Raw genomic sequence first — 25,492 nt, forward strand, 5'->3', positions numbered from 1 at the left:
ACTGCAGGGTCAGACTATAAGGTCAAGCTTATGACCATAGCCTTTTGGCTATAATTGTGCTGGGAGGGCTTTGCATTCCAAGCTGGAACTTGTATGTGACTTTGCCACAAGTCAGTCCGAGGCTTGATCCTGTCCAAACGCTGTAGCCGCTCTCCACATTATCTATTTTAATTTTTGTAAATTAATGTTACAATGATAAACAAAAGACCAGATGTTCTTATAGTTATTTAAAAACTAGAACTACTCAATAGATAAGAAGGTCTCCTCACTGTCCTGGGTTTACCTGATATAATTTAAATCCTTCTGACAAGGGTTCTGGACCTGTTCTATTCTAGACATTTACCCCATTCTCTAAATCATTGTAATTAGGGCTCAGTAATAAATCTCATCTCTGAAATTTTGTTTCATTTAGTAGAGTTTATCATCATCATGTAAATTTTTAATTTCCAAAACTTTATTGTGGTCTTGTAGACACATGAAAATGCAATTATGTCTAATTGAGTTATCTATATGCAACTAAATTAAATCTTTACTACTGAGCCCTAAATATGTTTTTGCTATATTTCTCTATATGGTACACTTTATGTACTTAGGTGGTATAAAATGCCTTTTCATATTTTAATCCTCACAGAGGATATTTTTCCCATTGATCTTTAGAGAGATTGGAAGGGCGGGATGGAGAAAGAGAGAGAGAGGGACAGAGAGAGAGAAACATCAATGTGAAAGAGACACATCCATTGGTTGCCTCCTGCACGCACCCCAACCAGGCTGGGAATGGAACAGGTAACCCAGGTACATGCCCTTGACCAGGAATGGACCCTTTGGTGCGAGGGCTGATGCTCTGACCATTGAGCCACAGGGGCCAGGGCAAAATGCCTTTTAATGTAAAGTATTATGTTTTGCTTAATTGTGATTTCCCTATAGACTTTGGTTATTAATGAACTTGAATTCTGTTTTCAACTTACATATTTAGTATCACATTATCCTCTTTTAGAATTCTAGTATTCAGCAAAGTAAGTTGATACTTGGTGGGGGAGATATTAGTTAGGTGAACAGTCGAGGATTATCGTAGCAGGAAGTGCACAGGCTACAGCCTTGAGCCATGTGGATGTCCACATGAACGAGCTGAGGTAGCAGCAGATTCAGTGAGGCACATGGTTGTGAAAGAAAAATAGTGTGAGGTAAAAGTCACATTGAATTTTAGGAAGGAGTACCTAACTACGATACTTTTTACAGGATGGTCACACGTTAGAGCACAGTCTGTGTGTGTAGCGTGTCAAAGACTGACGGGCTGTGTGTTGATGTTCTTACTCATTCTCTAAGGGAAAGTGCCGCTTTGTCAAAGTCAGTCATGTCCAAGAAGGGGGTGGTTAGGGCAAGATATTGACAGCATTTTGGAGGATGGGTTCAAGCAGTTAAAGGAGGTCTTTTAATGTGGGAATCTGTCTGAGATTAGGCAAAACTCCGTAATAGATTAGGTCTTGAAGCAAGTCTTGATAAGTAGGCTATTGATTGATAAGGGGCAAGTGACCTTTTTGCCCTGAGAATCAATCTGTTCTGACAGAGGAGTTATTTGCCCAGAGCAGCAAGCTGTTCAATCGATAAATTGGTTTTCAACAATTCCCTGAAGCAAATAGTTAAATTATTTATTTGTTTATAGACTTATCTTTCGTAGGTGACCAATCTGTCCCAGTTTGTCAGGCGCCTGGGGGGTTCTTGGGATGCGGACTTTACATTTTAAAATGAGGGCAACAAATTATTTAACTATGTAAATTATTTAACTACTAGAGAGCCCTAGGTCTGGCCAGCAATCAGGGCCAATGGGGCCTTCCAGCTGTCTGCCGGGGCCTTCCTTCCAGCTGCTGGCGGGGGCCTCCCTTCCCCAGCTCCTGGTTGGGGCCTTCCTTTGTTCCACGCCACCCCCTGGTGGTCAGTGCACGTCATAGTGAGCAATCGGTCTCCCGGTCGAACTCCTGCAGGGACAATTTGCATGTTAGGCTTTTATATATATATAGATGTGATTTCAAAAACCAGGCTTAGTTATTCTGAGTGCTGACTTAATAAAAATAATTTTTTTCTTTAAAATACTGTGATATTTCCCAGTTTTATTGCCATGGCATCAAAACCACATTATAGATCACCTGGGGGGAAAATTAAACTCCCTCCTTTGCTGATCTAAAAGGAATCAATTCTTTTATCACTTAAAAGAAAGTGTGGTGGGCTGAATAATGCTCCACTTCCCCACCCACCTCCAAAGATGTCCATGTCCTAATCCCTGGAACCCGTGAGTTTGTTATATAGCAAAGGAGGCTTGGCAGATGTGATTAAGTTAAGGATTTTATTATCTGGGTAGGCCTGATATACTCACACAGGTCCTTATGAAAGGGAGGCAGAAGATCCAAGGAAGAAGCGATGTCACCGTGCAAATGGGGAGAAAAGGCTATAGGATGCAAGGCCATGAGCCAAGCAATGTGGGTGGTCCACAGAAGCTGGAAAAGGTAAGGAAACATTTTCCCTAAAGCCCTACTGACACCTTAATTTTAGGCTCATAAGATTCATTTTGAACTTCTGACCAAAGAATAAATTTGTGTTGTTTTAAACCACCAAACATGTGGTAATTTGTTACAGCAGCAATAAGAAACTAATACAGAAAGTATTTGGGAAATGAGTGGCTGTACCATGCTACACTTCTTACCATTTCTAGTTGCTTTTATGAGCAAAGCTTGTCTTACCTAGCAACAGTTGCTAAGTCAGTTAACAATTTAATGCTAGGGTCTAGGAGGGAGCAGCTGCTTAAATCTTCCCAACCTTACATGCAGGGGCTTTCAGTAGCATTCTTTCACATTAGGCGCATACCCACTACCTAATTATGGTGAACCATTTAATCCTTACCAGCCTCTAGCATCGTCCTAGACTCTTGGGCCTCTCTGAACATCCAGCTTTTCTCAACACTACTTTTTATGCTCCTAAGAGTATTATAACTGTACATAGTAAAAGACATCTTAAATTTAATTATGATCAGAAATTCAAATTACACCAGTTTCGTTTGCTGTGCTGTTTGTAATAAAATAATTCCACCAGCTCCTTTCGGGGACATCTTCAAAAAGATCCATGAATACAAGCCATTTAAGACACGCTTTTACACTCACAAAGATATCCTGGGTAAGTGACTTCGTTGTTTGCTTTTATTCTAATGTTTATAGCATTGTATGTCTTTCTTCCTGTCATAAATACTTTTATCAGCTTTCTTGATCAAAGTTGCTTGTCCTATAGGGGTATCTGTTTGTCATGAGAACACAGGTTAAAATCTAGCTTCTCCATTTACCATTTGTGTGTCTTGGACAGGATACTTAGCTTCTCAATCTGTAAACTTATATGTAAATAGGGATATTAATAGATACCTTGCAGGTTTATTATGAGGCTTTAAAGAAATACAGTGTTTATGGGCAAAAGTAGTTTCATAGTTGTGAGTCCGTGAAACAGAGTTTATTCTTGTATTATTTTTTAATTAATTATTATATCATTTTCCATATGAATAACTGTAAATCCACTTTCCCCCAACCCTGTATTTGTGCCTCTTATAAAGCCTGGCACACAATAGTAAGTGGGAGCTCTTTATGTCCTTGCCCATACTTGGGCACTTGCTACACACGTAGGAGAGGAAATATCCCTAATACCTTAATAAATGGGTGAAAGAAACTATATTAGTAGCCAGTGACATAAAGGTAGATACATGTAGATAACATGAGAATATTAACTACATATACACTTGTAATAAATCAAATTGTAATTAATAGGTTTCCCTCTTTCCTTAGTCTCATCAGAGTTTTCAGTTTGACTTTGGGCCTTTGAAATGTTTTCCTAAGGACTCTCAAAATACTCCTCTGATTTTTTTTCCTTTAACATGGTAAACCAGTGGTGATTTAACTTCACTCCTGATTTTTTAAAATATAAAAGCTAGAGAATGGAGGGTGTTTTGAAAAAACAAAATTGTAGGGGAAGATCAAATTGGAATCATCCTCTAAAAATATCAATACCAAAACTGATTAACTTTAGTAAATATTTAATATGATTTATTAACTATAAACTCTAAAATGATTTGACTTTTTACACCCAGGACAGTGGATAGCCATTCTTAGATAAGCTTTTATTGATTGATTCCTTATACATTCTGGGATATCTGAATCCAAACATTAAGTGGATACATTAAATCTAACTAGTTAGAAATTAATCTTTTTCAGTGACCTGACCTGCATTTGTCATTGACTTATTTAAAGTCAAAAGAGTCAATATTCTATGTTCTTTATAAGTAAACTCAAAGGCATGTTGAAATGTCTATATAAATGCTAATGAGTATTGCATAGGGCAGTAGTTCTCAAGCCTAGCAGTACAATACAGAAGTTTTAAAAATTTGTTTTTACTATGAATATCCAAACATAGACTCATTGGATTTAATACTAATCTAACACAGACCCACTAAATTAGAACCTTTAGAATCAGGCCTCAGCATGTGTTGTTTTTATTTTTTAATTATTTTATTTATTTATTTACTGATTTTAGAGGGGGGGGGGGGAAAGAGAGAGAAACAATTTGTTTTTCCACTTATTTATGCATTCATTGATTGCTTCTTGTATGTGCCCTGACTGAATATTGAACCCGCAACCTTATCAGGATGATGCTCTAACCAACTGAGCTACCCAGCTAGGGCCTATTTTTAAAAATATTTTTACATATTTTAATAGGTTTTTATTTAGAAATAGTTTACGACTCACAAATTTTAAAAATAGAACAATAGACGCCTTGTCTAGATTCTCTTATTTATATCTTACATAACACTAGTACATTGTCAAAACTGGGAAATTGGTATTGGAACAATACATTTAAATTTAACTCAGGCCCGGGCCTTATATGCACTCTTCCCCACTACCCCCTCCCCCCCAACCCTCCCACCCCTCGTGTATAGTTTCATGAAATTTATCATGTAGCTATCCTGAAGTGAGAGAGGGAAGTTCTTGAGAGAAATGGGTCCTGTTACCAGAGGTAGAGAAGAGATGTTGGGCAGACAAACACCTGAGTCCGCAATGTCTTATCTGTGCTTATTGCCAAGCTCGGCATGATGAGAGATAACACTGCAGTGTAGGGTATGCTTCGTAATTTTAGAAGTTGATCATCAAGACCTAATCACATGCCCTGACTGGTTTGGCTCAGTGGATAGAGCATCGGCCTGTGGACTGAAAGGTCCCAGGTTTGATTCCGGTCAAGGGCATGTACCTTGGTTGCGGGCACATCCCCAGTGGGAGGTGTGCAGGAGGCGGCTGATCGATGTTTCTCTCCCATCGATGTTTTTGACTCTATCTCTCCCTTCTTCTCCGTAAAAAATCAATAAAATATATTTAAAAAAAGACCTAATCACATGAAAAGTTAATAATTCAACAAATCTTAGATGTGAGAAATGAGTGGATAAAGAATAAACACTAAGAGTTTGGATTGGAGAGAAAGATCACTGTGTGTGATTTCAACGCTTATAGGGTTCGTCATCACCTCTGACAACACAGTCTGGTAGGAGAAGATGGAGAGAACCCTGTGCCCCGCTCCGTGAACTCGGGCTGTGGCTCGAGGTCCAACTCTGTCCCTAGCTATCTGATACTGTGTGGTCCTCTAACCTCTTTAGGATTTCATTTCCTTGTTTGGGTAGGGAAGGAGTTATTGTGAGAATATTATTATTTGGAAATTAAATTAGATCATTGATGGAGAAGTTCTAAACTACAACCCCTTAACTCACTCCACAACTGAAGCAGCTAAACCCAAGAAAACCTACACACTGAAGAAAGGCATGTAACGTATTAAGGCGTTCTGCTACCACTGTCTGGGTGGAGGTAACACCAACACCCAGATGTGAGCAGGGAGAGAGGAGCTGGATAATCCTGAATATTCACTTGATATTTTTCTTTAGAAGGAGTACAAAATGAGCACCTTTTTGCCACTTTCCTTCCCCAGTTGCCCACCATGTGGACTGACATAACATCACTGACTCCATCCAGGCCTAACAGAGCTGTGCACTCCCTCCTAGTCAACTGGGAAACAACTTACCCCTTTCTTCGGTATCTTTAAAGAAAAGATGGACATCTCTTAAAAATGTCATATATATATATATATATATATATATATATATATATGGCGTCTATATATATCTGAGATGACTCTAATAACTAGATCATAGTGAAAAGGGACGCCAAGAAACATCCGTGGACACTTTTAATTATTTCTCTTCAAATACACAGATATCGGGGCAGATCTTTTGTATAAAGAAGAACTATTTCAAGAGGCTGTACTCCAAGAACGTATTGCACTAGCAGAAGCTGGTTTGTGGGCTCAGGTAAAAAGTTGCAAATCAAGCTAAATTAACCTCTCTTTCACTGTTTGGATTTGTTGGAAACAATATAGTCAGGCAGAGTGTGTTGGGGCTCACAGTCAGATCCCAGATACCTAACAAGCAAAATCTCAATCATCTAGCCCCTACTTCTTCCAGTCATACATAGAATGACATAAGTGACTTCCTAAAGAGAAATGATCCTTGAGAGCAGGACAAGCCTCAGCACTTAGAATGTTATTTCTCTGTTTCTTTATAAAAATGGTATTATAGCAAAGAGTGTTGGAATTGTCCAATATTAGTGCCAGGAAAAGCTTGGTATGAAAGTCCAAAATATTCCTTTTTAAAAAAATATTTTTATTGATTTCAGAGAGGAAGGGAAAGAGTGATAGAAACATCAATGATGAGAGAGAATAATTGATTGGCTGCCTACTGCACGCCCCCTACTGGGGATCGAGCCTGCAACCTGGGCATATGCCCTTGACCAAAATGGAACCTGGGACCCTTCAGTCCACAGGCTGATGCTGTATCACTGAGCCAAACTGGCTAGAGCCAAAATATGCTTAGTAGTCCCCTGTCTTTACCAATAGCAGTAAAATTTAAATCGCTTGTGAATTATTGATTATACACGCTCATACAAGGGAATGCTTTTGTGGATAATCTACAATGTGAATACTAGTAATCTAATGATCTGGGCATTTTCTTCAAATAAAATCATGAGTTTTCTGAAGACTTGATGCAGGGGATGTGGGATGGTATTCAGCCTCCTTCTCAGTAATTTCTAGCTTTGTGTATCTCTACTTCTCTATAGTTTTCAGATTTTCTGCAATGAGCACATATTACTTTCAGAGTCAGATTAAGTAAGAAATAGAGTGACAAAAAATAAAAGACAACCTAGTAGCCTCCAGTCCAGCTCTCTCTAGCGATTCCTGAAACTGCAAGGTTACCAGTGTTGGGGTGTGTGAGGGCATCTGGCCCACGCAGACAGTTTGCTGTGGGAGGTTTGAGATGGGAACAGGGCAAGTAATTAGCGGCCCCATGGTGTTTGGTAATTTTTAGGAAACATAAAAAGCTATTATACTAATAAATAAATGTACTCTTTCTTTCAAAGGCCGATGAACGCCAAAAGCAAGCAGTGGAGAAAGCACTTGAAGAAGCAAATGACAAACATAACATCAACATTCAGATTCTGGAAGAGGAACATCAAAAAAAAATACAGGTTTTTATAGTGGCTTGTTGTCCTTTTAAAAGTACTGAAGTTACTAAAAGCTCTGGCCAGGGAATAAGTGGAAACCAATAATGTGTAAGATCTAGACGGGTGTCTCTGGAGGTTGGCTGGGAGGTCCCGGACTGTCATAGAAGAGTTGCTGAACACTCGGTGGGCGCAGAATCCCACAAGCTTTGGGGTCATAAGCCCAAACCTTTAGGGGGTTTCGAGCCCCAAGGAGCCGCCCCTGTCCCCCGACCTACCACATCTCTGGCCACTTGTTCTTTCCCTCCTCTCACTGCCCTTCTGTGGGTCCTCGGACCTGAACGCACCATGCACCTCTCACCTTGGTGCCTGCTGGGTTGAGCTTCCTCCGCTCCCTCAGATTTAGCTCAGACATCACTACGCACAGGACGCTTTACCCACCAGCTCTGCCCTGCCCCCGCCCACATCCCTATATACTGTCCTTGACACCCCGCCCGCTTTCACAGCAGTTGCCACCCGTCATGTTGTAATTGGATTGTGCGACCACTTGTTAAGTGTCTGATCCCCACTTGACTGCAGCCTCCACGAGGGCATGTCTGTCTCTTACCATCTAGCCCAGTGACCAGCACAGTGTGTGACTTAGCAAGTGCTCAGATAGGGTTAAAGGAAGGAAATGGGCTGTTCTCTTTCCTCTCCTGGGCTCTCTGACTGTATCCTTTACCTAAGTCTGCATTTCCTGTGGTGCCAAAAGGGAGTCCTGAGCTGTTTCTCAAGTATTTTCTTCAAGACCAGAGGTCATGCAATAGGAGGGTGGGGGAGGGGTGGGGGGAGGTACCCTTTCTAGCTTGTTCAAGCACCGGACTGTAGGTAATTAGCAACTGTCCTGCAGAGGCCCAGGGACTGGTTGTTTAGTTCGGTACCTCAGCTACAAAGTCTGCTGGAGGAAAAGGGTGCAGAACTGTTTTCACATGTGGCCAGGAGGGACAGGACAGGACCCAGCGCAGATGTGGTGATTCGTGGGCAGAGGCTGGAGGGAGAGTGGCAGAAGTCCTAAGAAGATTTAAAAGGAAAAAGTTAAAGGTTGGCCTTTCTAAAATATTCGTCTAGGGTTCAGGAATTTACATTTATACTGCTGTCTCAGGGGTGTTTTTATATCATGAAGGAGTGGTTTGTCTAAGAGGGATGTGTAGGGTTATTCATCTGTCATAGGCATCAGTACTGCTCAGGGGCGTCCATGAACCCCACCTTAGGACCTACTCTCCTGGGAGCTTAATGTGCAGCTTCCTGGGCCCCTGACCTTCAGACTCGCTGGCGGTGCTATGAACCAGCAGCCTGTGTGATTCTCACATGTTAAAATTTGAGGTTATCAATAAATAGAGCAGAAAACTGAGTTCTTTAGAACTAAATGCCATTAAATTCTTACCTGTAAAGACCACCAGGTATTGCTCTAATAGGATGTAAAGGATTTGGATAAGTCTCGAATGGTTGATGTTAAGTAAAACTTCAAGATCTGATCCAATGGAGATAGTATTTTGAAGAGATGTTTATATTCTCTTAGTCAAATACAATAATATCAAAAAGTAAAAGAGAGTGGGAGCTAAGAGAAAATGAGAAAAGAAAAATTAGAGTAGGGATTACAATGAAGTCGGGTGAATTTAAAACTTTAAAAATGTATGTATTCCATGAGGTCCTGTGCAGTAACACTAATTGGGCCTTGAGCCTTCTGGCAATCAGTGCAAGGAGGAAAATGCCATGAATCCCTACATCCCTAAGGTAAAAAGAAATCAGGGACTCAGAGAGACTTCTGAGGGAGACGTTGTGTTGTGTGTCTGTCCAACATCTGTACAGTAAATATGATGGATCTCGTGAGGCCATTTCTTACAATAACTCAAAATTATAATATCTTTTTAAATGCACTCAAAATGCATTTCAGTAAAGGTAATTTAATCAGGAGACTTTCCACTGAATAAGAGCACGGTCAAACAGTAGTTCCTTGAGTTATTTTTGTAACTTTAAATATGTATTTTACATGCTATGTGAGGCAGTGAAATAAATGATTTTGGTTTGACTAAGTTATTGCATAAAAGAGGGAATGGGTTTAATTCTCTGAATCCTAATTCAGAACCCAGCCAAAATAAAGGCCTGAAATGTCATTTTTAATTCTGTGATTCAAATAGAAATGCATTCTAATAATACTTCATGTAAGGCTTAACTACTCAACAATCTCAATTACTGAAAATATTATTTCTGGGGAAACCCAAAAATAATTTAAAATATCCCCTAAGGAGTTAATGAAGTCCTCCGACAGTAAGATAGACATCAGACTTATTACCCATAGCAGAACCTCTCCATTTCTAACTCAAAGGGTATTTACACTTTCTCAACAACCTGACCTCAATAGGTGTGCTTTGTTTGCTTTTGCAATTCCAAAATAGATTAAATGTCAGAAACTAGAAATGACAAAAAGGAGCTCACTGACACCAGTTAGAACAGGGAATGCTTAGCCCAATGGCATGTGAAGAACATGAAAAATTACAATAACAAGATATCTAAGGAAGAAAAGCAGTCAGGGGTCATTTATAACAGAGACAGGTAGCCCTGTGAACTCATATTGAAAATGACTAAGTGCAGAAAAAAGTATTTAGCCTAGTGCGATCACTCACCTTTATCTACTAGCCTGGATTATCGAGAAATGCTCAAGTGTGCTCTCTGGACCCTATGAAGTAAGGTCAAAGGCGTCCATAGGTCCTTCTACCCCAGAGCAGTGCCAACTTGTTCCTGTCCTTCCACACTAATGGCAGTGGGATTGGCAGGCAGGTTCCTGTGACTACAGTAATGTTCAACATTAACCAGTGAGATGCTCAGGAGGCATAGTTATTATTTCTGCCATTTCCCAGGACTTACTTCCTAAAGGAGAATCATGGTATGTATTTCTGATTGTGTATAAAGATAAAATGACACTGTAGGATATTTATACAATCAAGGAATTAAAAATACCTGTAATTCAATTATTTTCTCTTTCTGTATATTCCCTTCCAAAGCAGTCTATACAAATATTTATGCTATATAGTTTGCATGTTTCTGGTTTTATGTAGCGCCATTTAACTGAAAATTTTCCTTATTAAACCCACTATTTTTTTTTAAACCATCAGTGTTCTCAGTACATATCTCATCAGGTTGTTGAACTATGATTCGAATAACTTCTTAGTGTGCATTTTTAAACATCAAAGCTGTAGCCTCTAAACCTAGTTTTGCTGTTGCTTAAGGATGTAACATCTCAAACCAAGTTAGAGATGCATCAAAACATAGAAGACGAACTAAGGAGAGAAAACTTGGCCGCAGAACAGCGCATGGTCCATAGAATCCAAAGGATCATGATGGAGTGCCACAAGGAGAAGACCGAGGCCGTGGCGAAGGCCAGGGCCGAAGAGAGGCAGCTGGCCCAGGAAGCCATTCTGGCCCAGAAAAGGTACTCCAGAGATCACGTCTGCAAATTAGCATCTTGTTCTGTCAGAACCGACTTGGAGAGAGGGATAGGATTGAGGCACACAGGTGGAGAGTTCCCAGCTATTGTGTTTTTACATTATGGACTATGTCATAGAGAATAACATGTAAAGCATTGTGGAGTGTGTGTGTGTGTGCGTGTGTGTGTGTGTGTGTGTGCGTTGTTTAAAAAAATAATAGCATGAATACTCAAAGACCAACCACCCCTCTGAAGGGGTGATGGAAATTGGTAACACTTCCTCTCCTCCCTCTCAAAAGATAACTACTGTCCTAAATACTGTTTTTCATTCTGTATACCCGGTTTTAAGAGGCTGAGGAGAGGATTCGAGAAATATTTTTTCCACAACACATAAAAGTCAATCTTCACATTTTTTAGCCTATAACGTGTACTATTGTGAATGTGTTCTTTTTTTTATCTTATCGCACATTGTAGATGAAACTGACATGAAAATATATAGAGCAAATTAGCTATATATAGAGCAAATTAGCTAAGTCCTGACTCACTGCTTCCCTACCTCTCGCTGTCTTCCAGAGGCAATCATTTAAAATAATTGGGTCTGTGTCTTTCCATGCACTGTTTTAAAAAATATATTTTTATTGATTTCAGAAAGGAAGGGAGAGGGAGAGGTAGGTAGAAACATCAATGATGAGAATCATTGAAAGGCTGCCTCCTGCATGCCCCCTACCGGGGATTGAGCCCGCAGCTCCGGGCATGTGCTCTGACCGGGAATTGAACAGTGACCTCCTGGTTCATAGGTCGACACTCAACCACTGAGCCATGCCAGCCGGGCTTTCCATTGCCCCTTTAATATGTTTGCAGCCTTATTATATATGTGCACAATCACACATAGTTTTTACGTAAATCAGATAATCTATATATATTTTTAAAGAATGTTTGGTGGTTTGAGCTAAAACAAGACAGCATTAAAGAGCCTTAGTGATTATCGGGACCAAGAAAACCACCGTTCCCACATGTTAAGTGACCTGCCCGAGATCACTTACTGTAGAGGCAGAACAAGACTGAAACCTCTGTATCTGGCTTCCTAGTGTAGGACTTACCTCTTTTGCTTTGCTCCTTGAGCTAACAAATAAATCTATTTGTATATGGTTAACAGGTAAAGTCTTCCTTGTTAGGACTGTTTAGAACAGGGCCAAAAGTAAAACCCTGTAGGATTATTCTTCTGCAGGTCAATAGGAATGAGGGCTGCAGCTGTGGCCATTTCTTGCGTCGGGCATAAATCGCTGTAGATCATTGTTGAGAGAGATGAGGAAGGTGAAAGAGATTTCAGGAGAAAGTTAGAGAAGGTGGTAACTCCCAAATGGGTGTGGCCCAATGCAGTGGAAAGTGACATCCTCTTCCCCGTCCCTCCCAACCTCCATCTACAGGAGCCCTGCCCGTCCTGCAGGAGCCTTTGGGCCCAGTCCTCACACCGCAGCTTCTGCTCCTCCCCTCACTCGGTTGCTTTCACCCCCCTCCATTTTCTCTGTGAGGTTTGAATGGAAGATTTTCAATGCCCCCCTTTTATTAAATCAGCTGACTAGGATTAGGGAACTTCCCTGCCTGTTGTTTAAGTATCTGCAACTGGAAGGCCCATTTTGTTCATTGATGTGTTCCAAATGCCTGGAAGAGAGCCTGGCATGTGGTAGGCATTCTTTAAATATTTATCAAACAAAGGTTCAAATATGTTCCAGTCAGCTGAACCCACTCTAGATTCCAGTGTTCTTTAGAGCATTGCAGAAATTAGTATAGACAGAAGATCCGCTGTTTAGAATTCTGCCTGGAGACCTTTTATTTGTCTATAAACTTTCACTTAAGACGTAAGGATTCAGAATTCTTACATATTATGACAAACCTGTTAAACGCACAGAAAACTTTTTTGTGGGTTGAGGTGATTAGATTCTAAACAGATGATCTAGGAGATACTAAAAAAAAAAAAAAAAAAGAACCTTTGCTTTGCTTGGAAACGTTCTACACAAAGAAGCATAGACATTCCCTTCCCCTTGGGAGGGGCATTGGAGGTCATTGAGTTGAGCCTGCCATCCTTCCTGCTGGCTGCCTGCCAGGCGTGGGTGAGCCCCCTAAGTACTTCCGTGATAGGAATGCTATGGCTGGTTGAGGTGGTTGGTTCCAATGCTGAACGCTTCTACCTAAAGTAGATCCAAAATATGCACGCTCCCACCTCTGTCGGTGCTGGCCCTTCCATGACAGCGCCTCCGCTCTCCTGTGACCCAGGCTGAGAATCGGGAAGGTGGTTTTGTTCCTCCTCTTTCTGCCTCCACTATCCCCTGGCAGTCATAACTTCTGGCACTTAATGACTGTGTAATATTTCTTGGATTTATCCCTTTCTTTTCTTCCTATTTCTTTCTCTTTCACCATGCGTTCAGACCCTAACTTTGCACTCCCAGGATATTGCAAAATAGTATAAATTGGTGTCTTTACTTTATCCTATGTAAGATTTGATTTACCTGATATAAAAATTCTAAAAAATTATTATTATAGTATTACCCTTCCCCCATATAAAATGTATAGTGGCCTCTTACATGATTGAAGCGGGTAATGGTAAAGGATAGGAGCTATCCCACCTTCTCAATTGTGTGATATTGAACAATAACTAGATCTCTCTAAGCCTTAATTTCCTCACCTGCTACATGGGAATAATAAGAGGTAATGAATAAAAATCATACCAGCTTCAGTGGGTTATTGTTAAAATTAAATGGAATGGAATGCATGTAAAATGCTTAGTGTTGTCCCTAGGACATAGTAAATACTCAGTAAATGTTAATCCTTGTTATTAATGATGGATATAGCCTAGTTGCTGGGAAAAGGAGAAATAGCATAGCAGCTAGAGAGGTCAAAGACAGCTTTTTTCTACTAAACCATTTGTCCTTAACCTCTTACCTCAAAACTAGGGAAGTCTGTCAGGTTTGAAAGTCAAGTTTAAAGATCAGAGATAATGAGAACTAATTGCATCTTGGAGGATCAACTTTAGAAGAAAGGCAAGGTGGTTGAAACAATATGAAAATCTTGGAAAGACTGTATTAGTCTAGGAGACGGGGAGAGGGGGGGAGTTAGTAACAACCATAAATATTTAAATCCAACATTTATAGGTGCTTTTAAATTTTCCAATCTTTAGAGGTTCCACCAAACTAGGTTAACCAGAGACACGCACTGGAAGTACTTCACAGTGGCTAAGACCACTCCGACTGCCTGGCTCTCGGTGCTCATTGTGCCACTTTGACTAAGGACGTGAAATTGGGCAAGTTACTTGGTCTCTCTGAGCCTGTTTCCTGGTCAGTAAAGTAGGTATAATAATAGGCCCACCTCATGGGGTTGTTGTGAGGAATCATTAACTCAATATAGATGCACAGGATGCTCCTTCACCTGCCTGGCACAAGGTAAGAATTCAGCACAGTAGGCTGCTATAGGTTATATCTAATTACATACATTGTAGCTACAAGTCTGTGAATTCATTCAGCAGTAGTTCTCACAGTGTGGACCCCAGACCCTTTTGGGGTCCATGGGGTTAAAGCTATTTTCTTAATAATACTAAGGTATTATTTACCTTTTCACTCTCATTATCTAAGGAATATATAGTGGCATTTCCCAAGATATTACGATGTGTGATATCACAACAGATTGAAACAATATGAAAGTCCAGCTTTTTTTCTACTAACCCAGACAGTAAAGAGGGTTTTTTTTAAATGTAAAATTATGTCACTTTTCTTACCAAAAGTTGTTTTGATTTGGAAAATATACTTTTCATGAAAGTTATGTTAATATTGAATGGATTCACTAATACTTTACATGAATTTATAAATATTTTTGTCTTACTCTTAATTTCTAATACTGTTAGTGTCACTAGATATAACCCATATAAACAAAAGTTCCTTGGTCGTTTGAAACACAAAAAGAGGTTTCGAGACCAAAAGGTTTGAGTCAGCTGTCATAGAGTATTGCTCAGATAAAATCAAAATCAGAGCTCAACCTGACTTGTGAGCACAGTGTTTTCCCTTCTGGCAAAAGGGAGATAGTGGGATCGATATACAGAAATACTTTCTCACCCGACCACCGTGGCTCAGTGGTTGAGCATCATCCTTCGAACCAGGAGGTCATGATTCAATTCCCAGTCAGGACATATGCCTGGGTTTCGGGCTCGATCCACAGTGTGGGTGTGCGGGAGGCAGCTGATCAGTGATTCTCTCTCATCATTGACGTTTCTATCTCTCCCTCTCCCTTCCTTTCCGAAATCAATAAAAATATATATTTTTAAAAAAAGAGAGAAATACTTTCTCCAGGTGTTTGGAACTTTGACCCAGCTCCCCCCCCCCCCTCCTCCTCCTCCTCCTCCTCCTCCTCCTCCTCCTCCTCCTCCTCCTTCTCCTTCTCCTCCTCCTCCTCCTTCTCCTCCTCCTCCTCCTCTCCCTCCTCTTCTTATTCTTTTTTGTTAATCCTCATCTGAGGGTATTTTTCCCCCTGATTTTTAGAGAAAGTGGAAGGGAGGGGGAGAGACAGAGAGAGAGAAACATCAATGTGAGTGAGACATATGGATTGGTTGCCTCCCACACATGCCCCAACTGGGGCCAGGGATCAAGCCTGCAACCGAGGTACATGCCCTTGACAGGAATCAAACCCATGACCCTTCAGTCTGCAGGCTGATGCTCCAACCATTGAGCCAAACTGGCTAAGGCTGTATCTTCATTTTAAGCACACTGCACTCATATTTTTCTGGCCAAGGTGGACTTGGGTTCCTAAAGTTATTGCCAGACACTAGACTGGTGGCCTCTCTTTAGCCCACAGTGGGGAAGTCCATGGACGACCTCCCTACTCTGAAAAATGTTTTTTGATTGTTAACAGCTAATGGAATCCAGAAGCCCATCTCTACCAGTCTGTCTCAGCCTGGTGTCTCACCTACACGATGCAATAAATTCTCATATAACCGTGCTGAAAGACAAAATCTTTCTGTTTTTAGTGGCTAGCCCATCTAACTTACAAACCCGTATTATCCTTTGTAGGAAGGTCATGGAGGAATTTATGAGTGCTGGTATGACCGTTGTTAAGGATCAGAGGAAGAGTGTGAGCAAGTTGGTAAAGGAAAAAGAACATGAAATGAACATCTACTATTGCATGGCTCAGAGGCAGAAGCAGGAAGAAGTCCAGGAAGTGCTTCAAGAAGCAGAGAAAGCCCATCAGGCCACACTTGGAAACGTGATGGACAAACTGGTTAACACTCAGGACGAGCTGGTGTCGGTAGCACAACAACTGGGAATTATGACAAATTGGAAAGATTTCTTGGAGGAGGAATTACAAGAAACGAGAATGGCATTTCAAAAATACATCAATTTTACATTTCCTAAACTTGCACCCGGAGATGCAGATTTTATTCTTCCAGAAAGAAAGAAAACACCTTCCAATCTTATTATTCCGAGGGAAACAGCTCGTAAGTAGTCCTCTTCAGCTGAGACTTCACTACGAAAGACATTGATCCAAAGACTAAATAAATTCACTCAAAAGTCATTTCTTGATTCCTGGTTATTTACAGGGTATTATTGTGAGCCTTTTGATGGAAAATAAAAATATTCCAAAGCACATTCCAGGCTTCAGTGAGTTCCAAGTCTAATTGAGGAGAGATAAGTGAGAGGGCTCAAAACTGATTACAAAGGAAAAAGTTTTCTTGGAAGAAGTCTAAACAAACTTCTGTATCTGGCTTATTCATGTTTTCATCAGACAAATAATGGTGTTAGTGTTTGTTGCAGATGAAAACAAGTAAAAGGACATGTTTTTAGATCATTCCCATTGTGGAGATGTGGACTAACTTCCAGTAGATTACTTGGTGAACTACAATAGCACTGTAGGGAAAATAAGCAGTTCCCCTCAAATAAAATTTAAATTCTGGGAACCCTGTATGAGATAATTCAGAAAGGACTCACTTATATTTGCTAGTCGTGAAAACTATGTCCTTAGAGGACTGACTCCCTGCCTCAGGGATGGGGGAGTCCTCTTGTGTTTATACCCAAACCCGGGATTTCTTTGGAAATGCAGAAAAGCATTAATTACCACAATACTCAGGACCAACACACATCAACATCTAGTAAATTAAAAGGGAAGAAAACACAAGCCATAAAGACTTCTCCCAAAATCTATCCACTCTAATGTAACATCCTTAAATTATTCATCACTAACCTATATTGGTGGATTTAAAATTAATAACTTGGAAAGCAATTTCTAGTAAATTGAAAAGTTATGTTTTTGAGCAAGACTTAGGTGGATTTGTTTCCATTGAGCAATCTGGGCTATTTTAATGGGAAAGCAGCAATTTGTTTAGAGTTGTATAATGGACTACACTCTCCTCCGTGTTTAGCTCTCTGAAAGTGCAGGGCCACTGCAATCCATACTAATTGATTACCAGGAGCTGGAAGTGACGTTTATATTGTGCTTTACATTTTCATGCACATTCTTCTCATAAGAATCTGTGAGATAGGAAAGCGGTTATTGTTATCCCATTGTTTAAAGATGATAAAAAATCACTACATACTAAGGTATTTACATATGTGAAGGACTTAAAAAACAATATCTAAACCTCACAACAACTTTTGAAAGTAATTATTATTGCCTCCAATTTGTAGGAAAAGAAACCAAGGCTCGGGGAGGTTTAATAACTTGCCCCAGGGCACAGTTAATGACAGAGCCAGAGTTTGAAATATTACAAGGTTCAGGCATGAGCATATGAGTGCCCCAAACTAAAAATAATGTCCATTAGTTGGTAAATAGATAAACAAATTGTGTCATACTCATGCAACGGAATATTACTCAACAATAAAAAGTAATATCTTATTGATACAATGATATCATGAATCTGAAATACATTAAGATACCTTTAAAAATGTATCCTCAAAAGACTGTATGATCCAATTTATATGAAATTTTAGAAAAGGCATAACTCTCATAACAGAAAGGTCAGTGATTGCCAATAGCCAGGGAGTATGGTGACAAAGGATTCAACTGTGAAGGAGCATGAGGAAACTTTCTGGGATATTGGAAATTATAATTTTGGTTATGATTACACTACTGAAGACATATTTTCAAGATGCATCTAATTGTGCAGAAAATTAGTGAATTTTATTATGAAAATTAGACTTCTATAAAGCTCATTTTTTTAAAAAATCATGAGTACCCCAGAATGGAAGAAATCTGCAAATGCTCCTATTCTGGCTTCTCACTTGTACATTATCGCAGCAAAGTGGTCTGCAGTAAGGCTTCCTAGGTATAAATCCTGGTCTACCAGTTGGTAACTGGCTGGCTTTAGACAAATGGCTTATTAAGGTTTTTTCATATACAAAATGGAGATAATAATTGTACCCAGTCCATGGGGTCTTAGCAAAGATTCAGTAGAATGCTTAGCATAGTACCTGAGTCAAAGAATATACCCCAAACATTAGTTATTAGTTTTCATCCCTACAATAATGAGACCACAAGGCATATACAGTTTCTGCATTTCTCATGCAAATCCTACAGCCATTCTAATTTTAAGAATGTACCCATTTCGTTTATTTTATTTCTTAAGTCTTTTGTGTTTATATGTAAATATTAATTATGGCTTATCTACTGCTTATAGATAAAGATATATTTAGTCAATGATGAGCAGAACTTTTTTTAAATTTTAGCTTTAAAAAATTTAATCTTATGAAATGCCTACTGACATGTATTTTAAAATTCTTTTACTCAGTTTCTTTTTTTTCTCTTTCACCCTGTGGAGTATGTTTATTGATTACAAATGGTAATTTAAGCACTCTGCTAAGGGATGGAAGGAAAGCTACAAGTCAGACCCTGTACTTCACCTGAGTGGTTACGTAGACAGCAGTCATAACCACTGCTGTGTGTGAATCTTTAGCCACTCAAGTGGAAAATATGCTTATAAACTGCGAGGGCAGGATCACAACATGCAGTTTGAATTGGAATAACTGCAAGATTGTTTTAGGATTATAAGACTTTTCTGTCTAAAATAAGTTAATAAAAAGAGTATTATGGTAAGTCCCTTATGATTTTGAACAAACCACTTTAAAATCAGCTTTAGCATGAACTGATAGAAAAAAAATGAATAGAGGGATATCAGGATTGCTGAGGCTCAGAGCCCAGAACAACAGCCCAAGGCAGTCATGAAAATGTGACTGTTCCTGCAACCAGTTCAGAAAGAATTGATTTGGGTTGATTTATTGAGCAGGGTGATTTGCTTCCCTGGGTTGTTGTCCCGATGGATTTGAAGAACGAAGCCACGGACAAAGGGTGAGAGGTGAAAAGTACAGAAACTTTACTGAAAGCAGACACTACCTCTAAAACCGAATTCTAAATTCTAAGACTGACTCTGCCCCTCCTGGACGGACAGAGGGGCCCCTGAGAAGGGTGACTGCTGCCCCTTTGTCTTGAGGCATTAACTAGGCTGCCGTTCTTTGGCTGAACCTGACCCCTTCTTATTGGCCCTTCTGCTACATAGAATTAGTTTTCGGAGCTCAAAGCCCACGTGGTGTCCCCCACCTTCTCCCCCCCTTATTTGCTGGTTGGAGTCACTGTTGATTTCTCTTACAGATCTCCCAGTTGTGTTGGCAGAGAAAGCCTATCTTATGACCCTCCCAGCTACTCAGGTCAGGGCTACTTTTGGCCTAACTTATGGTCACTTCAACTGCTCAGGCCAGAGATACCCCTGTCTGCCCTCGGTTTATGGCTGTCTTAATTGCACATGCCAGATATATTTCTATTTGCCTGTGGCATTTCTCTATCCTCTGTACGAGTAAGATAAACACCCTGGTGTCTTCAAGTCTCATTCCTTCCCATGGACCATTTTCATTCCTAAAACTCCCTAATCCTGCCTACTTTACTCCTAAAACTCCTTTCAGAATTAGCTCACAGATAAAACAGGAAGAGACTTCGTTTATCAGTGATTTCAAAATGCTTACCAGCCCTAAGATTAGAGCTGGAGACGATGAAAGTAATACACACCCACAGAAATATCCCAGGGCCGCTGTTGCTGTGGTTCTTGGTCTTGGTTTTGGCTTGATTTGAGAAGTAGTGGACAGTCTGACTCTAAATTTCAGTCTGATTCTAAGCAGCCTGATTCTAAGCAGCAAGAATATTCAGGGAAATTCCGATAATAAATGCACGTGGACACTGGTCTTTTCACTACGTGCCAGTAGATACCGACACAGCAGGTCTGGGGTGTGCACAGACACTAGGATCAGTGGCACGGAATGGGATTTCTGACTAAACTGTAAAGGGATAAGGAAAACAGGGATGCTGTCCCAAACTGTATTCAGTTTTGAAGCTCCTCAATGTAACTCATGAATTTAGCATATGGTGAGATGGCAACTTAAAGTAGTAAAAAAGGGATGACTTATTCAATTAATGGTTTGGGGCAAATGGATAGTGATTGAGGACAGAAATTATCGAATCCTATCTCACGATACATCAAAATATATTCCAGGTGAATCAAAGGTTTAAAAGTAAAATTGAAACTGCAAAAGTATTAGAGGAAACTATTTGAGAATGTTTAAGCAAATCAGATTGAAAAAGGCCTTCTATGTTTGACACAATCTAAAAGAAATAAAGTATGAATAAAAATGATGAATTCAACTTTATTAAAAAAGGTTTGTTTTTTAATTCTGCTAGGCCAAAATTTATAAGCAAGGCCAAAACACCACAAACCAGAGAAAAATATTTGCATTTCCTATCACAGACAAAGGGCTAATTTCTCTACAATAAAAAGAACTTCTAAGAATAAGAAATAAACAATCCTATAGAAAAATAGATTAAAAATATAAATAGAAAAAGAATCAAACATTATTTAAAGTTAATGGAAAAATGTTCTAATCACTCAAAAGAATGCAAATTAAAATTACATCAAGAATTCATTTTCTATCAGATTAGCAAAGCTAATCTATACTAATACTAGAGGAATATGTAAATTGTCTGGGGCGTCATCACAGTAACAGTAACAACTGTTAGGGGCAATTGGGCTGGCAGTTAGGCATCAATCAGGCTGGCAGGGGAGTGGTTAGGGGGTGATCAGGCTGGCAGGCAGAAGCGGTTAGTGGCAACAGGCAGGCAGGCAGGCAAGCAGTTGGGAGCCAGCAGTCCTGGATTGTGAGAGGGATGTCCGACTGCCCGTTTAGGCCCGATCCAAGGGTGCAGTAGGACATCCCTCGAGGGGTCCCAGATTGGAGAGGGTGCAGGCTGGGCTGAGGGACACTCACCCCTATGCACGAATTTTGTGCATCGGGCCTCTAGTATATAGATATATATAACAGACCTGCCCTCCCCTGCAGGTCTGGTCCCCCCAACTTCCCACCTCTGCAGGCCTGGTCCCTCCCAACTGCCCTCCCTGCTGGCCATCTTGTGGTGGCCATCTTTGACTACATGGGGGCAGCCATCTTGTGTGTTGCAGTGATGGTCAATTTGCATATTACTCTTTTATTAGATAGGATATACTAGAGGCCCAATGCACGAAGATTTATGCAAGAATGGGCCTTCCTTTCCCTGGCTGCCGGCACCACCTTCACTCCGGCCAGAGCCTTTTTGCTTCAGCCTGGAGCTGCCTTTCCACCTTCCCATGCTGCTCAGAGGCCTGGAGTGGCTGGGGTGGTGTGGAACACCTGCGTCATTGCTGTGGCACAAGCATCCCGCCCCACCCCCAGCTGCTCGGTGCCTGTGTATGCAAATTAACCCGCCATCTTTGCTGGGTTAATTTGCATACTCCTGATTGGCTGGTGAGTTCCACGAAGGTACGGTCAATTTGCATCTTACTCTCTTATTAGTGTAGATATATACGTATACTAGAGGCCAGGTGTACAAAATTAGTGCACAGGTGTGGTTCCTAGGCCTGGCCAGCGATCGAAGCATGAGTGTTTGGTGTGGAAGGGCAGGTCCCAGCTAACCTCTGGGCCCTGGGCAGCACCTGGGCCCCCAGGTCCCCGCACACCCCCTCCACCTGAGTCACAGCGCTCAAGCCCCCATGCAGAGATGAGGTGAGTGCAGCTGGATGCCGCGGGCTGGGGTACAGCATGGGCCTCTCGGCTGCCCAGCAGTGCCACATGGAAGCCGTCCGGGCAGCGTGCTCTCTCCTGGCCAGCCTTGCAGACTGGCTCCTGTGTGAACCCACGGGGAGCCCAACTGGCCTCTGTGGGCGGCTGTGGCCTGGCTCACCCGGAAGAGGCCATATGGGTGTGGGGCAGGCTCCCCGCAGGCACATGGCACCTGAGCGCAGGGGCTTCCCCAGTGTGCGAGGGTAGCAGGGGGAGTGAGAGCGAGCTTGGCAGATACCCTGCATTCTCACTGCACCTCCGTCCCTGTACCTGTCACCCCTGCCCCCAGGCAGCCAGTGAGAAGTCGCAGCCTGACACCTGCCATGTTCCGTGACGCCCCCTGGTGGTTAGCGCACATCATGGTGAGTGGTCAAACTCTCAGTCGAGGGGACAATTTGCATATTTGGCTTTTATTATATAGGATACACACACACACACACACACACAACACACACACACACGCGCGCGCGCGCACACACACACACACACATATATATATATATATATATATATATATATATATATATATATATCCCTTTGCTTGTAATATGTTATAAAATATATCTTTTCCAGGCATATGCAAAAATACTGGTCACTTTGGTTGCTTCTTTAGGAGGGAACTGTGTGGCTGGGAATCAAATGTTGAGCCTTAATTTTTAGTAAAACAATTTAAACCTTTTCTTTTGAACCATATGAATATATTACATTTTAAAATTAATATGTTTAAAAATAATAAAAATTATAACCCACATTGTAAAACTGTTATATAAATGTGCCAAAAAAATGTTTCCTCATTGCTAACAATATTTTTTAATGCTGAGAAAAGGGTGAATTAGTTTCACTGATTCCAAAGACATTTACTGAACATACGGAACATTTTTAAAATTTAACAAGATAGGCCTGTTCTTTAACATAATAATGTGTTAAACTTGAATGTAAATCTGACTCTGTCTTTCAGAACTAATTAATAGCAAAAGATACATAATCCTTATTAGGATTAGCAAGCAGCTGATTTTATAAAGCACCATTGCTGGGTGTTTTTTTTAGCAAAATATCAGTAGGTATCATGTGGCAATTTATGATCCTCAGAAAAGATTCAAAATTGTTTTAGGATCCAAAACTACATTAAATAGGTAAAGATAAGGGTAGATTACATGTAGAAAGGAAAAATTACACTTGATTTACCTCTGAATTCTTGCAAAACACTTTCTGGTTTTTGTGTGTTGTCTTGTTTTAATATCAAAAAGTATGGAGACTAATATAAGAAACATCTATACAGCCTACCACCCAGAATTAACAAATGTCAACATTTGGTCATTGTCCTAATCAATTCAAGGTGCTATAACAGATTGCTATAGACTTGGCATTTTAAACAACAAACGTTTATTTCCACAGGTCTTGGGAAGTCCAGTGTCTGGTAGAGCCGTTTCCATGGCTTGTAAACAGCTATCTTGTCGTTGCATCCTCACATGGTAGAGAGCAGAGAGGAAGCAAACTCTCATGTCTTTTCTTGTAAGGGCACTAATCCCATTCATGAGGGCATCATCCTTATGTCCTTAGTACCTCACAAAGACCCACCTCCTAATATCACATTGAGGATTAGGATTTCAACACATGAATTTGGGGAGGGGGGAGGACACATTGAGTCCATAGCATTGTCATGTTTGATTTACATGTTTAATAACAAGATATTATAGATAAAACTTGGGTCTTCTTCATTCTCCTTTCAGTACCATTTTCTTTCCTTTTTAGAGGTATCCACTCTCCTAAAGCATGCGTGCATCCTTCCAGTCCTTGTTTTACTACACATTAGTATCTATATATATAAAAGCTTATGCAACCATTCAACAATTCATCGGTCACTATGATATGCACTGACCACCAGGGGGCAGATGCTCAATGCAGGAGCTGACCCCCGTTAGTCAGTTCGCTCCCACAGAGGGAGTGCCACTCAGCTAACTGACAGGCGCCAGATGCAGGGCTCACAGCTGGCCGCTGCAGTCCAGAGACCACAGCGGAGCAACAATGAGTCTACCAAGCGGTGGCAGGTGCAGTGGGGCCAGAATGAGCAGAAGCGGCAGGAGGCATTGGACACTGAGGGACCCCACCGGTGCACAAATCTGTGCACCGGGCCTCTCATAAATAAGATATGAAGTTTAAATAGATGCTATTATTGTACAAATTTTTTGCAGCTTGCCTTTTTTCACCTAACATTACATTTTTGAGATCTATCCATGTTGATACATGTCACTTTTATTATCTAGAGAGAAGTGAAATCATAATTTTAATTATTTTTCATAAGGAAACCATGTAGAATTGGAATTGGATTATTTGCAAAATGCCCTAAAACATTAAGACCAATTCCTCCAGGTTCCCCAAGGCACTGTAGCAAACTCATAGGTGAAGCACAATAGTTTTATATTTCCAGGGAAACAGTGACATTTGTCAGATACCACACAAACTATTATTATTAAGTTGTTTAGACCTGTTAGGTACTTGTTTTGGCCTTGGTCCAAACAGTTCAGTACTGTACTTCTTTTGGCCTGGGGATGCCATGAAAAAATTGTGGAGACACTAAAGTCATCAGGAACTGAAAAAGTTTAGAATCTCTGCATTAAGAACAAGAAACTTATTTACCTGTGTTCTCTATCAGGTCCCATTACCTGGTGTACAACTAAGGAATTACAGACAGAGCACCTCAGAGAAACTGACCAGCCTTGCTGACCCAAGTCTACTTCCTTCATAAAAATAGTAAGTGATGATATGGAGCATCTAGAAGGAATACTTGAGTGTTTTCATCTTTATTTATCCAATGACCTAAATGAGTTTCTGAATTGCTTCATATATATGGTTTTCACCAAAAATGCCCCTCAGCCTTGGCCAGGTGGCTCAGTAGGTTGAAGCATCATCCCATACACCAAAAAGTGGCAGGTTTGATTCCCAGTCAGGGCACATACCTAGGTTTTTGGTTCGATCCCAGGTCAAGGCACATGCAGGAGGCAACCAATCAATGTTTCTCTCACATTGACATTTCCTTCTCCCTACTTCTCTATCTACCTAATAAAAGAGTAACATGCTAATTGACCATACCTTCGTGATGCCCACCAGCCAATCAGGAGTGAGTATGCAAATTAACCCAACAAATATTTTGGGTTATTTTTCGTATGCAGGCTCCCAGTGGCCAGGGGCAAGGCAGATGTTCCACACCACCCCAGCCACTCAGGGCCTCTGGGCTCCTGGCCGGAGTGGAAAGGCTGCTCCGTCCAGAACGAAGGCGGTGCCGGCAGCCAGGGGAAGGAAGGCCCATTCTTGCACGAATCTTCGTGCATCGGGCCTCTAGTAAATCAGTAAAGACA

The 25,492-nt window shown here is 40.8% G+C and overlaps 1 protein-coding gene across 1 annotated transcript; it reads left to right on the plus strand.

Moving 5' to 3' along the window:
• The first annotated feature begins 2,798 nt into the window (after nucleotides 1-2,798).
• On the plus strand, nucleotides 2,799-16,581 carry C10H6orf163 (chromosome 10 C6orf163 homolog). Its single transcript, XM_008146767.3, has 5 exons — nucleotides 2,799-3,162; nucleotides 6,282-6,376; nucleotides 7,482-7,589; nucleotides 10,829-11,031; nucleotides 16,080-16,581. The coding sequence occupies exons 1-5, from the start codon at nucleotides 3,015-3,017 to the stop codon at nucleotides 16,510-16,512; spliced, it is 987 nt and encodes a 328-aa protein (XP_008144989.1). The 5' UTR covers nucleotides 2,799-3,014; the 3' UTR covers nucleotides 16,513-16,581.
• Nucleotides 16,582-25,492: the final 8,911 nt, after the last annotated feature.

Source organism: Eptesicus fuscus, chromosome 10 (assembly GCF_027574615.1).
Source record: "Eptesicus fuscus isolate TK198812 chromosome 10, DD_ASM_mEF_20220401, whole genome shotgun sequence".
Taxonomy (NCBI): Eukaryota; Metazoa; Chordata; class Mammalia; order Chiroptera; family Vespertilionidae; genus Eptesicus; species Eptesicus fuscus.

What these genes read in the sequence shown, in the direction of transcription:
- C10H6orf163 (XM_008146767.3), top strand. Translation starts at nt 3,015, where the DNA reads ATGATCAGAAATTCAAATTACACCAGTTTCGTTTGCTGTGCTGTTTGT. An exon ending in AAGCTGGTTTGTGGGCTCAG is followed by an intron (nt 6,377 to 7,481) that starts GTAAAAAGTTGC and finishes TTTCTTTCAAAG; the next exon opens with GCCGATGAACGCCAAAAGCA. An exon ending in AACATCAAAAAAAAATACAG is followed by an intron (nt 7,590 to 10,828) that starts GTTTTTATAGTG and finishes CTGTTGCTTAAG; the next exon opens with GATGTAACATCTCAAACCAA.